The 14462-nt window shown below is 53.1% G+C and overlaps 1 protein-coding gene across 3 annotated transcripts in view; it reads right to left on the bottom strand.

Annotated features, from left to right (window-relative positions):
- The window catches only part of ttc33 (tetratricopeptide repeat domain 33), a 165354-nt gene that overhangs the window by 50816 nt on the left and 100076 nt on the right, over nt 1-14462 (bottom strand). For all 3 annotated transcript variants that reach the window (XM_085965605.1, XM_085965522.1, XM_085965687.1), the window contains one exon: nt 786-917. In XM_085965605.1, coding sequence (XP_085821731.1) covers nt 786-917 — 132 coding nt within the window. The remainder of the gene's footprint in view (nt 1-785; nt 918-14462) is intronic.

Raw genomic sequence — 14462 nt, 5'->3', positions numbered from 1 at the left:
ATTCCCTGTTTGGTGTGAGCTTGGGCCTGTCCACTCCCTGTGAGGTGTGAGCTCGGGCCTGTCCATTCCCTGTGAGGTGTGAGCTCGGGCCTGTCCATTCCCTGTGAGGTGTGAGCTCGGGCCTGTCCATTCCCTGTGAGGTGTGTGCTCGGGCCTGTCCATTCCCTGTGAGGTGTGAGCTCGGGCCTGTCCATTCCCTGTGAGGTGTGAGCTCAGGCCTGTCCATTCCCCCTGTGAGGTGTGAGCTCGGGCCTGTCCATTCCCTGTGAGGTGTGAGCTCGGGCCTGTCCATTCCCTATGAGGTGTGAGCTCAGGCCTGTCCATTCCCCCTGTGAGGTGTGAGCTCGGGCCTGTCCATTCCCTGTGAGGTATGAGCTCAGGCCTGTCCATTCCCCCTGTGAGGTGTGAGCTCGGGCCTGTCCATTCCCTGTGAGGTGTGAGCTCGGGCTGCCTGTTCCTCATGGAGCGGGTGTTGACCTCTTCTCCAAACACTAAGTTTTTGTCAGCAGTTTTTGTTCAATTGAGAATACCAGTTGAAGGACACCAAGTTTCAAAAAAGACGGAGACTGTCGGAGGAATAATCAACAGGCTCTTAAAAGCCAAGCTTGACGTCGCCTACACTCTGCAACCTAATTTACCCTGTCTGCACCCTCCCTCTGCCCCTTCACCTGGGCTCAGTAAAAGAAAAAGGCTCTGCAGTGCGGAGAAAGTGGCTTCCAATGACCGACCCGCTCCTCCCCACCCCTTCCCCCGAGCGCGATTTCCATGGCTGCGCGGGCACTTACCAAGGTCACCTCTCCGAGGCTGAGCTGTGCGCGCCCCAGAGTCTGCAGCGCTTCCCACCACTGCGGGTTCAGGCGGACGGCCGTCTCTGCTGCCTGCACTGCCTGGAAAACCTCGTTCAAGATCATCAGCACCTGAGGGGAGAGGACAACAGCCGGGGTTAATCCAGAGTCTCAGCGTCAGTCACCTGCTCCACAGCAGGATAGAAAGACCTGCATTTCTACAGCGTCTTTCACCACCTCAGGACGTCCCAAACGCTTCACAATCAATGAAGTACCTTTGAAGTGTGGTCACTGTTGTAATGTGGGAAACGCGGCGGTCAATTTGCGCACAGCAAGCTCCCACACACAGCAACGTGATAATGACCAGATAATCTGTTTTTAGTGATGCTGATTGAGGGATAAATATTGCCCAGGACACCGACAGGGGAGAACTCCCCTGTTCTTCTTCGATATAGCACCATGCGAGCTTTTACATCCACCTGAGAGAGCAGATGTTGGTTTAACGTCTCATCCAAAAGATGGAGAACGCACAGTGACACGAAGGAAAACCCAGAACGCTGGCCAGGCACAGGGGACCCTTCAGCAGAACTGCAGGGTGCAGCGCTGATTCACCAGAATGATAACCAGGGCTTCAAGGTTTAAATTATGAGGACAGGTTAGAGAGACTTGGTTTGTACTCCCTTTCGTTTCCAAGGTTTTGGGGGGTGATCTAAGCAAGGTCTTTAATACTGCAGAGAGATTGATGGAGTAGGGACGGAGATCTACTTCCTTGTAGATACAGACTCCTTGAAAAAGTGTAACATCTCCATTGACACCTGGGAATCCCTGGCCCAAGACCGCACAAAGTGGAGGAGAAGCATCTGCAGTTCTGCTGAAGGGTTCCCTGTGCCTGGCCAGCGTTCTGGGTTTTCCTTCGTGTCACTGTGCATTCTCCGTCTTTTGGATCCCCAGGGCCGAATAATCTACATCCTAGGGTAATTAAGGAAGTGGCCCTAGAAATAGTAGATGCATTGCTGATCATCTTCCAACATTCGATGGACTCTGGAACAGTTCCCATGGATTGGAGGGTAGCTAATGTTACCCCACAGTTCAAAAAAGGTGGTAGAGAGAAAACGGGGAATTATAGACCGGTAAGCCTGACATCGGTAGTGGGGAAAATGCTAGAGTCCATTATAAAAGATGTAATAGCAGAGCACTTGGAAAACAGGACAAAGTCAACATGGATTTACAAAAGGTAAATCGTGCTTGACTAATCTACTGGAATTTTTTGAGGATGTAACTGGTAAAATAGATAAGGGAGAACCAGTGGATGTGGTGTATTTGGATTTTCAAAAGGCTTTCGATAAGGTCCCGCATAAGAGACTAGCGTGTAAAGTTAAGGCACATGGGATTGGGGGCAAGGTATTGACTTGGATAGAGAACTGGTTGGCAGACAGAAAGCAAAGAGTTGGAATAAACGGCTCTTTTTCCGAGTGGCAGGCAGTGACTGGTGGGGTACCGCAGGGATCGGTCCTTGGACCCCAGCTATTCACAATATATATTAATGATCTGGACGAGGGAACTAGATGTAATATCTCCAAGTTTGCAGACGACACAAAGCTGGGCGGGCGTGTGTGCTGTGAGGAGGGTGCCGAGAAACTCCAGTACGATTTGGACAGGTTGGGTGATTGGGCAGAAGCATGGCAGATGCAATATAACGTGGCTAAATGCTAGGTTATCCATTCTGGTGTCAAAAACAGGAAGGCAGATTATTATCTGAATGGCAATAGATTGGGAGAAGGGGAAGTGCAACGAGACCTGGGCATCCTTGTGCACCAGTCGCTGAAGGTAAGCATGCAGGTGCAGCAGGCGGTTAAGAAGGCAAATGGTATGTTGGCCTTCGTAGCGAGAGGTTTTGAGTACAGGAACAAGGATGTCTTGCTGCAGTTGTACAGGGCCTTGGTGAGACCACACCTTGAGTATTGTGTGCAGTTTTGGTCGCCTTATCTGATGAAGGGTGTTCTTGCTATGGAAGGAGTGCAGCGAAGATTTACCAGGCTGATGCCTGGGATGGCAGGAATGATGTATGAGGAGAGATTGGGTCGGTTGGGCTTGTACTCGCTGGAGTTTAGAAGAATGAGAGGGGATCTCATTGAAACTTATAAAATTCTAACAGGACTAGACAAACTAGATGCTGGAAGGATGTTCCCGATGGTCGGGGAGTCCAGAACCAGGGGTCACAGTCTAAGGATAAGTGGTAAGCCATTTAGGACTGAGATGAGGAGGAATTTCTTCACCCAGAGAGTGGTGAACCTGTGGAATTCTCTACCACAGAAGGCAGTAGAGGGCAATTCATTAAATATATTCAAGAAGGAGTTGGATATATTTCTTACGGCTAAAGGGATCAAGGGATATGGGGAGAAAGCAGGAACAGGGTATTGAATTTGGATGATCAGCCATGATCTCATTGAATGGCGGAGCAGGCTCGAGGGGCCGAATGGCCTACTCCTGCTCCTATCTTCTATGTTTCTATGGAAGGCGCCGAACACCTCGAGTCTCTTCGCCGGGAGCAAGCGGAAGCCAAGCGCAGTCAGCGCAAGGAGCGCACGTCAACCCAAGCACCCCACCCACCCGCCCCTTCAACCACCGTCTGCCCCACCTGTGACAGAGACTGTAGGTCCCGCACTGGACTCATCAGTCACCTGAGAACTCATTTTTAACGTGGAAGCAAGTCATCCTCGGTTCCGAGGGACTGCCTAAGAGAGAAGAAAGAGCAGAGATACGGAGAAACTGTTCCCTCTGGTGGGGGAGTCCAGAATAAAGGAGCGCAATCTTAAAATCAGAGCCAGGCACTCATGAGGGAATTCAGGCAGCACTTCTTCACTCAAAGGGTGGTGGAAACCTGGAACACTCTCCCTCACAGGGAATGGACAGGCCCGAGCTCACACCTCACAGGGAATGGACAGGCCCGAGCTCACACCTCACAGGGGGAATGGACAGGCCCGAGCTCTCACCTCACAGGGAATGGACAGGCCCGAGCTCACACCTCACAGGGAATGGACAGGCCCGAGCTCACACCTCACAGGGAATGGACAGGCCCGAGCTCACACCTCACAGGGAATGGACAGGCCCGAGCTCACACCTCACAGGGAATGGACAGGCCCGAGCTCACACCTCACAGGGGGAATGGACAGGCCCGAGCTCTCACCTCACAGGGAATGGACAGGCCCGAGCTCACACCTCACAGGGAATGGACAGGCCCGAGCTCACACCTCACAGGGGGAATGGACAGGCCCGAGCTCTCACCTCACAGGGGGAATGGACAGGCCCGAGCTCTCACCTCACAGGGGGAATGGACAGGCCCGAGCTCACACCTCACAGGGAATGGACAGGCCCGAGCTCTCACCTCACAGGGAATGGACAGGCCCGAGCTCACACCTCACAGGGAATGGACAGGCCCGAGCTCACACCTCACAGGGAATGGACAGGCCTGAGCTCACACCTCACAGGGAATGGACAGGCCCGAGCTCACACCTCACAGGGGGAATGGACAGGCCCGAGCTCACACCTCACAGGGAATGGACAGGCCTGAGCTCACACCTCACAGGGGGAATGGACAGGCCCGAGCTCACACCTCACAGGGAATGGACAGGCCCGAGCTCACACCTCACAGGGAATGGACAGGCCCGAGCTCACACCTCACAGGGAATGGACAGGCCCGAGCTCACACCTCACAGGGAATGGACAGGCCCGAGCTCACACCTCACAGGGAATGGACAGGCCCGAGCTCACACCTCACAGGGAATGGACAGGCCCGAGCTCACACCTCACAGGGGGAATGGACAGGCCCGAGCTCTCACCTCACAGGGGGAATGGACAGGCCCGAGCTCACACCTCACAGGGAATGGACAGGCCCGAGCTCACACCTCACAGGGGGAATGGACAGGCCCGAGCTCTCACCTCACAGGGGGAATGGACAGGTCCGAGCTCACACCTCACAGGGAATGGACAGGCCCGAGCTCACACCTCACAGGGGGAATGGACAGGCCCGAGCTCACACCTCACAGGGGGAATGGACAGGCCCGAGCTCACACCTCACAGGGAATGGACAGGCCTGAGCTCACACCTCACAGGGGGAATGGACAGGCCCGAGCTCACACCTCACAGGGAATGGACAGGCCCGAGCTCACACCTCACAGGGGGAATGGACAGGCCCGAGCTCTCACCTCACAGGGAATGGACAGGCCCGAGCTCACACCTCACAGGGAATGGACAGGCCTGAGCTCACACCTCACAGGGAATGGACAGGCCCGAGCTCACACCTCACAGGGAATGGGCAGGCCCGAGCTCACACCTCACAGGGAACGGGCAGGCCCGAGCTCACACCCAACAACCAAGAAAGACTTGCATTTATATAGCGCCTTTCATGATCTCGAGACGTCCCAAAACAATTTACAGTCAACAAAGTACTTTTGAAGCGTAGTCAATGTTATAACGTGGGAAATGCAGCAGCCTATTTGGGCACAGCAAGCTCCCACAAACATCTGTTTTAATGATGTTGTCTGAGGGATAAATATCGGCTAGGATACCAGGGAGAACTCCCCTGCTCTTCTTCGAAATAGTGCCGTGGGATCTTTTACATCCTCTTGAGAGAGCAGACAGGGCCTCGGTTTAACATCTCATTCACAGGACGGCTCCTCTGACACTGCAGTGCTCCCTCAGGACTGCACTGGGAGTGCCAGCCTAGATTATGTGCTCAAGTCTCTGGAGGAGGAGAGAGGGGGGTGTGGTGGGGGAGGGGGAGGAATGGAGAGGGAGAGGGAGAGGGGGAGGGAGAGGGGGAGGGGGAGGGGAGTGGCCAGGCCGGGCATGAGACTTGAGCCTATAATCTAGGCTGACGCTCCAGTGCAGTGCTGCGGGAGTGCTGCACTGTCGGAGGTGCCGTCTTTCAGATGAGACGTTAAACCGTCTGCTCTCTCAGGTGGATGTAAAAGATCCCACAGCACTATTTCGAAGAAGAGCAGGGGAGTTCTCCCCGGTCGGTGTCCTGGCCAATATTTATCCCTCAATCAACATCACTAAAACAGATTATCTGGTTATTATCACCATTGCTGTTTGTGGGAGCTTGCTGTGCACAAATTGGCTGCCGCGTTTCCCACATTACAACAGTGACTACACTTCAAAAATACTTCATTGGCTGTAAAGCACTTTGGGACGTCCTGAGGTTGTGAAAGGCGCTATAGAAATGCAAGTCTATCTTATTTTTTCCAAAAGACAAATAGACAGCACTGTTGGCAGGGGAAGGAAATTAGTTCAATTTCCCCGCTGACTGCTGCTTTCAGCATTCCCACTTCCAACTAATTACATTGAGATGTAAAAACCCAATCTCAGGACAGGAACAGCATCGATATTAGCAATCAGTGCCGAAAGTAAGTAGAAGGATGCCCTCCGTCTCACTCACTCCCTTCCCGCCGTCTCCCTCACTCCCTTCCCTCCCTCACTCCCTCCCTCTCTCCCTTCCCTCCCTCTCTCCCTTCCCTCCGTCTCCCTCACTCCCTTCCCTCCCTCTCCCTCACTCCCTTCCCTCCGTCTCCCTCACTCCCTCTCCCTCACTCCCTTCCCTCCCTCTCCCTCACTCCCTTCCCTCCGTCTCCCTCACTCCCTTCCCTCCCTCCCCTCTCCCTCACTCCCTTCCCTCCGTCTCCCTCACTCCCTTCCCTCCGTCTCCCTCACTCCCATCCCTACTTCTCCCTCACTCCCTTCCCTCCCTCTCCCTCACTCCCTTCCCTCCCTCTCCCTCACTCCCTTCCCTCCGTCTCCCTCACTCCCTTCCCTCCGTCTCCCTCACTCCCTTCCCTCCGTCTCCCTCACTCCCATCCCTACTTCTCCCTCACTCCCTTCCCTCCCTCTCCCTCACTCCCATCCCTCCCCCTCACTCCCTTCCCTCCCTCTTCCTCACTCCCTTCCCTCCGTCTCCCTCACTCCCTTCCCTCCGTCTCCCTCACTCCCTTCCCTCCGTCTCCCTCACTCCCTTCCCTCCGTCTCCCTCACTCCCTTCCCTCCGTCTCCCTCACTCCCTTCCCTCCGTCTCCCTCACTCCCTTCCCTCCGTCTCCCTCACTCCATTCCCTCCCTCTCCCTCAATCCCATCCCTCCCTCAATCCCGCCTCTCCCTCACCCTCAATCCCCTCTCCCTCACCCTCAATCCCGCCTCTCCTCTCCCTCAATCCCGCCTCTCCCTCAATCCCGCCTCTCCCTCAATCCCCCCTCTCCCTCAATCCCGCCCCTCCCTCTCCCTCAATCCCGCCCCTCCCTCTCCCTCAATCCCGCCCCTCCCTCTCCCTCAATCCCGCCTCTCCTTCTCCCTCAACCCCGCCTCTCCCTCTCCCTCAACCCCGCCTCTCCCTCTCCCTCAACCCCGCCTCTCCCTCTCCCTCAACCCCGCCTCTCCCTCTCCCTCAACCCCGCCTCTCCCTCTCCCTCAATCCCTCCTCTCCCTCTCCCTCAATCCCGCCTCTCCCTCTCCCTCAATCCCGCCTCTCCCTCTCCCTCAATCCCGCCTCTCCCTCTCCCTCAATCCCGCCTCTCCCTCTATCCCGCCTCTCCCTCTCCCTCAATCCCGCCTCTCCCTCTCCCTCAATCCCGCCTCTCCCTCAATCCCGCCTCTCCCTCTCTCCCTCACTCCCTTCCCTCCGTCTCCCTCACTCCCTTCCCTCCGTCTCCCTCACTCCCTTCCCTCCGTCTCCGCCACTCCCTTCCCTCCCTCTCCCTCAATCCCGCCTCTCCCTCAATCCCGCCTCTCCCTCTCCCTCAATCCCGCCTCTCCCTCTCCCTCAATCCCGCCTCTCCCTCTCCCTCAATCCCGCCTCTCCCTCTCCCTCAATCCCGCCTCTCCCTCTCCTTCAATCCCGCCTCTCCCTCTCCCTCAATCCCGCCTCTCCCTCTCCCTCAATCCCGCCTCTCCCTCAATCCCGCCTCTCCCTCGCCCTCAATCCCGCCTCTCCCTCTCCCTCAATCCCGCCTCTCCCTCAATCCCACCTCTCCCTCAATCCCGCCTCTCCCTCTCCCTCAATCCCGCCTCTCCCTCTCCCTCAATCCCGCCTCTCCCTCAATCCCGCCTCTCCCTCAATCCCGCCGCTCCCTCAATCCCGCCGCTCCCTCTCCCTCAATCCCGCCTCTCCCTCTCCCTCAATCCCGCCTCCCTCTCCCGCCTCCCCCTCTCCCTCAATCCCGCCTCTCCCTCAATCCCGCCTCTCCCTCTCCCTCAATCCCGCCTCTCCCTCTCCCTCAATCCCGCCTCTCCCTCTCCCTCAATCCCGCCTCTCCCTCTCCCGCCTCTCCCTCTCCCTCAATCCCTTCCCTCCCTCTCCCTCAATCCCTTCCCTCCGTCTCCCTCTCTCCCTTGCCTCCGTCTCCCTCTCTCCCTTGCCTCCGCCTCCCTCAATCCCTTCTCTCCGTCTCCCTCACTCCCTTCCCTCCGTCTCCCTCACTCCCTTCCCTCCGTCTCCCTCACTCCCTTTCCTCCGTCTCCCTCAATCCCTTCCCTCCGCCTCCCTCACTCCCTTCCCTCCGTCTCCCTCACTCCCTTCCCTCCGTCTCCCTCACTCCCTTCCCTCCCTCTCCCCTTCCCTCCCTTCCCTCCCTCTCCCCTTCCCTCCCTCTCCCTCACTCCCTTCCCTCCCTCTCCCTCACTCCCTTCCCTCCCTCTCCCTCAATCCCGCCTCTCCCTCTCCCTCAATCCCGCCTCTCCCTCTCCCTCTATCCCGCCTCGCCCTCTATCCCGCCTCTCCCTCTCCCTCAATCCCGCCTCTCCCTCAATCCCGCCTCTCCCTCTCCCTCAATCCCGCCTCTCCCTCTCCCTCAATCCCGCCTCCCCCCTCCCTCAATCCCGCCTCTCCCTCTCCCTCACTCCCTTCCCTCCGTCTCCCTCAATCCCATCTCTCCGTCCCCCTCAATCCCTTCCCTCCATCTCCCTCACTCCCTTCTCTCTGCCTCCTTCCTTCTCTCCGCCTCCTTCCTTCTCCCTCAATCCCTTCTCCCTCTAATAGCCTCCATTTACACTCTCTGCTTTAATGTTAACTTTTTTCACAACTCCATCACCCTTTGGGTGAAAAGTTTTCCCGACTCCAGTTTTCGCTCCCAATTTATATTGTCGTTCCGTCCCTGTCGCTGGGTCAACCTGCTGAAATTCCCTACCTAACGCCATTGTGGGAGTATTGTCACAACCAAGGCTGCCCGGAGCTCTCCCCAGCCTCCTCCTCCACTAATCCAGCACAATCCCCACTTCTGAGAATGAGGAGGGATGGCAGGTCACCCGACCCAGCTCGCCCCCTCGCTCGCTCCCCAAATGTAGTCCCGCCAGTTTGAGCTGCGGCACCAGGAATCGGCTCAGTGAGGAGTCCTGCAAGGAGAGGAGGAGGTGACGAGCGGGCGAAAGACAAATAGGCAAAACACACCCGTGTTGACAGGGGAAGGAAATGAGTTCACTCTGCTCGATGACTGCTGCTTTCTGCTTTCCCACTTAGAGCTAATTACACCGACGTAAAAAAGAAATCTCAGGAGAGGAATAGCATCGACATTAGCAATCACTGGCCAAACATTTGCAGGGCTCCGGGGAAAGGGCGGGGGAGTGGGACTAGCTGAAGCGCTCTTGCAGAGAGCCGGCACGGGCTCGACGGGCCGAATGGCCTCCTTCAGTGCTGTGACCATTCTATGATTCTACCTCGTCTGCTTGACCATCATGGGAGTGCAGCAGCTCATTAGAGTAGTCGCGCCTTTAACTGTTTAGAGGCCAGGCTCTAACTTGCGCCCTGAAGCAAGCTGCCGTGCGAGTGCCGATGGTAAACTCCGGTCACGGCTAACAGTGATTGTAAGAGCCATGAAAGTTTAAGAAAGAAAATACTTTAAAATATTGGTTAAATAGTATAATAGTTAATTTACCTGACTGACTTATTGTATTGAGAAACCCCCTATTTTCTTGCTCCAGTAGTATAGTCTGAGATACCCCCTTCATTCTTGCTACAATGGTACAGTCCTTAAGATTGTCACATGGTATCCAGCCATTTTACAGCTCAAGCTGCACGAGGCTGGAGAGAAGGTAAAGGCTTTTGAGGGCTGGAGCAATACAGTTTTTGACCGTGTTCATTTATACGTGTTTTGCTTTGTAATTCTGTTTGTAAGGTGTTATAGTAAACAGTTTAAAAGACAAAGCTACGTTTGGGAACGTTTTATTTCGACACGCGTCTACTCGTTGTTAAAAGCCTCAAAGCTCAGTGGCTGCATGTTTGGAAACTAAGAAGCGCCACTACATTAGTCAAAAACTAGCTCCCTAAGAAGGACGGAATTGTCGGCGAACGTATACATGAATGGTCACGGAGCCAGACGACAATTTAAGAAAGCGAAGGTAGTGACTGTTACTTGCTTTGTTCATTCTATTGAGAAGCTAAATAAGAGCTGCGGGTAAAATGGCCGAGGCCTTACGGAGCCGTGAGGAGCTTCCCCCAGCCAGAAGGATTGTTGGCCAAAAGAGGGAAATAAAGCTCACCCCAAAGGCAATGGAAGAGAAGTTACATAGAAGCATAGGTGCAAGGAAGGCTAAATTAGCTCAGATAACTGAAAAAATGAAGATAATTGATTGTCTCATGGAAGATAATGCTAATATTAAGAAAGCCGAAGACATAATGCATTACGATTTCTCCAAGCTGCATGAAGAATTTAATGTACTCAATGAAGATGTATTAGCACTTCTGTCTGAAGAAGAGGGAAAAGCTGATCAGCACAACTGGTTTGATCTTAAATCATCCAGCATTAAGGACTATGCCAAGGCCACAGAACAGTGGATGTTAAGGATTCGTCAAGATGCTGATACAGCAGAGAAAGATAAAGTTGACGATGAAGTCGGACCAGATGATAGCATTTCAGAGACTTCAGCCAGACTGAGCAAAAATCGAAAAGAAGGTAGCTCTGTTTCTGGACACAGGTCAGTCGCTTCTACCACAAGCTTGTCGCGACGCAAGAGAGAGGAGGTTGAACGGGCAACGTTGATGGCGCGCGCAGCATCTTTAGTGGAGAAGCAAGCCCTTGAACGGGAAGAGGCCCAACTGCAGGCCCAACAGTAGGCCCAAGTGCAGGCCCAACAGGCCCAAGTGCAGGCAAAGAAAGAACAGCTGGAGATAAAAACAGCTATTGCGGTCTCAGATGCCAAGTTGGGTGTGTATGCAGATTATGAAGGCTCACAGGATGGCGTGAACGAATACTGCCAGTCAATGTTGTCACACAGAGTTGGATCCAGGGCACCTTCAAGAGTTAAAAGAGAGTCCGAAGGCCATCTCCTGGCATTACAGCGTGGAAGAGTGGCCTCTCCACTAACAGGAGCATGTGATGCTACCCCAGACGTCAGACGGTCTAGACTAGACCCTGCTGATGACCACCAGAGGCCTGAAGACACAGGGAGAAGCCTATACCGAGTGATGCAACGTCAGAACGAAATTACAGAGATGCTTGTAAAACAACAGAATCTGTTTCGACTCCCTCAAAGAGACATACCAGTGTTCCAAGGCGACCCACTCAAGTATAAGCCCTTCATCAGATCCTTCGAACAAGCCATTGACTCCAAAACAGAGAGCAGCAGTGATAAGTTGTACTACCTGGGACAGTACACCAGTGGTAAACCACAAGACCTGGTCAGAAGCTGTGAACACATGAGACCGGACCGGGGATACATAGAAGCCAGGAAGTTGCTGCAGGAGCACTATGGTAACGAGCTGAAGATAGCCACTGCATATATCGAAAAGGCTACCAAGTGGCCACAGATCAGATCGGAGGACGGAGAGGCATTGAACGCATATGTTCTTTTCCTCATAGGATGTCGCAACACCATGGAGGATGTTGAATTCATGGAAGAGATGGACAATCCTACGACTATGAGAATCATCATCTCTAAGCTTCCTTACAGGATGAGAGAACAATGGAGAAGAACAGCCTCTGAGATAATGGAGAGACGGAAAAGTAGAGCCAGGTTTGCAGACTTAGTGAATTTCATAGACAAACAGGCTAAAATTGCTAGGGACCCATTGTTTGGAAACATCCAGGATGTCAGCCCGACTACTGATGGAAAAGTGAAAGCCAAGCCTGCTGAATCAAAGACTCTCAGGAAAGGTGGTTCCAGGGGAAGCAGCTTCGCAACTATCGTCACTCAGGCTGGGGAAGGTCTCAGAACTCATCTCCCAAAAAGAGCAGCACAGTGACGCCTGCTAATGCCTTTCAGAAGCCATGTTTATTCTGCCAGAAGAATCATACATTGGATTTCTGCAGTGACATCAAAGCACAGCCACATAAGGACAGAATTGAATTTCTGAAGTACAATGGCCTATGTTTTGGATGTCTCTCTCAGGGGCACCTGAGTAGGAACTGTAAGCAAAGAACAACATGCAGAGAGTGCACTCGGAAACATCCCAGTCTGCTGCATATCCACAAAGAAGAACAAGTCTCTAAGAAGAGTGAAGAAAACAATACCGACGAGAAGGTTGTTTCAAGTGCTCTGGTGTCGCTAGAACCAGAGACTTGTGGATTCACTGGGGCCGGTGACAGTGATTGTATTCTTGCCATCGTACCAGTAAAGATCAAGTCTAAGAGGAGTGAGAAGTTTGTGGAGACTTACGCCTTCATGGATCCAGGTAGTTCAGCAACGTTCTGCACAGAATCACTCATGCGACAGCTGAACGTTAGAGGCAGAAGAACAGAAATCCTATTACGCACCATGGGTCATGAGAAGTCAATGCAAAGTTATATCCTGTCAGACTTAGAAGTGTGTGGACTTGAAGAGAAGGACTTCATAGACCTGCCTAATGTTTTCACACAGAGGGAGATTCCTGTTAAAATAGGGAACTTAGCCCTGCAGAAGGATGTGGAGAGATGGCCTTACCTGGAAAAGGTGCGTCTCCCATATATTGAAGCAGAAATTGGCCTGTTAATTGGAACCAATGCCTACAAAACTATGGAGCCATGGCAGGTGATAAACAGCAAGGATGACGGACCCTACGCAGTCAGGACAGCCCTTGGATGGGTAGTCAATGGACCGGTAAGGAGAGATGATGGCAACAAGTCGAACAAGGAGCAACGACAAAATGTAACAGTTAATTGTATCTCTATTGCAAGCATCGAAGAGCTGTTGATACAGCAGTTCAACGCAGACTTCTCAGAACGCAGCTGTGAGGAAAAGACAGAGATGTCACAAGAAGACCATCAGTTCATGGATTTGATGACAAGGTCTACACAGTTCATTGATGGCCACTATCACATTGGTTTGCCACTGAGAAGACAGACCGCGAAGATGCCGAACAATCGCTGCATAGCAGAGCAACGCGCCATCAGTCTAAAGAGAAAGCTGAACAAGAACCCCGACTTTCACGAAGACTACAAAGGCTTCATGAGAAACATCATAGCGAAAGGCTATGCTGTAAAAGTGCCCGAGGAACAGTTGAACAGAGACGATGGAAGGGTCTGGTACATTCCTCATCACGGTGTGTATCACCCAAAGAAGAAAAAGATCCGTGTAGTGTTTGACTGCGCCGCCTCATTCAGAGGAACTTCACTGAATGACCAGCTGCTTCAAGGTCCTGATCTTACTAATACCCTCATTGGCGTCTTGACTAGGTTTAGACAAGAGCTCGTTGCCATGATGGCAGACATATAATCAATGTTCTTCTAAGTCAGAATCCCTGATGAAGATGCTGATCTTCTGTGTTTCCTTTGGTGGCCAGATGGCGACGTTAGTCAAGCGATGGTGGAATGTAGAATGGCTGTACACTTGTTCGGAGCCACATCATCTCCCAGCTGTGCAAGCTACGCTCTCAGAAAAACTGCAGAAGATGGCAAAGGCAAAGCACCATCAGAGGCTGTGGAGACAATCTTCAGAAACTTTTATGTCGATGACTGTCTGAAGTCCGTGTCAACAGAAGACGATGCCATCGCACTGTCAAGAGACCTTAGAACTCTGTGTTCGAATGGAGGATTCCATCTGACTAAGTGGATAAGCAACAGCAGAGCAGTTCTAGCTTCTATCCCAGAAAAGGAAAGAGCCACTGAAGTCAAAGACCTGGACCTGAGCCACGATGTCCTTCCTATTGAGAGAGCTCTTGGTGTACAATGGTGCATTGAGTCAGACACGTTCAACTTCAGAATAATGGTGAACGAAAGACCATCCACAAGACAAGGGATTCTCTCCGTGGTCAGTTCCATCTACGACCCTCTTGGATTCCTGGCACCACTCATTCTGCCGGTGAAGCTGATCCTACGAGAGCTGTGTAGAGACAAGAGAGGATGGGATGAAGATATCCCAGAAGGTCAAGCTCAGAGATGGCTCAGATGGTTGACAGATTTGCAACAACTTTCTAGCTTCAACGTCAGTAGATGCATCAAGCCTGTGAGTTTTGGAGTTACAAAGACGGCTCAACTACATAATTTCTCGGACGCCAGTGAGGACAGCTATGGCACGGCTACTTACCTCTTGCTGACAAATCAACAGGGCCAGAAACATTGTGCCTTCCTCATGGGGAAATCCAGGGTGGCTCCGCTGAAGCAGGTCACCATCCCGAGACTGGAGCTGACGGCAGCGGTTGTTGCAGTTAAAGTTGACCAGGTGATGCGGAAAGAGTTACAGCTCCCACTAGAAGAATCTGTCTTCTGGACGGATAGCACG

The sequence above is a fragment of the Somniosus microcephalus genome, chromosome 1 (genome assembly GCF_052327205.1).
Source record: "Somniosus microcephalus isolate GS21.2 chromosome 1, FLI_Smic_1.0, whole genome shotgun sequence".
NCBI classification, from domain to species: Eukaryota; Metazoa; Chordata; class Chondrichthyes; order Squaliformes; family Somniosidae; genus Somniosus; species Somniosus microcephalus.
The sequence above is the reverse complement of the archived record's forward strand: the minus strand, read 5'-3'. Positions and strand labels throughout refer to the sequence as shown.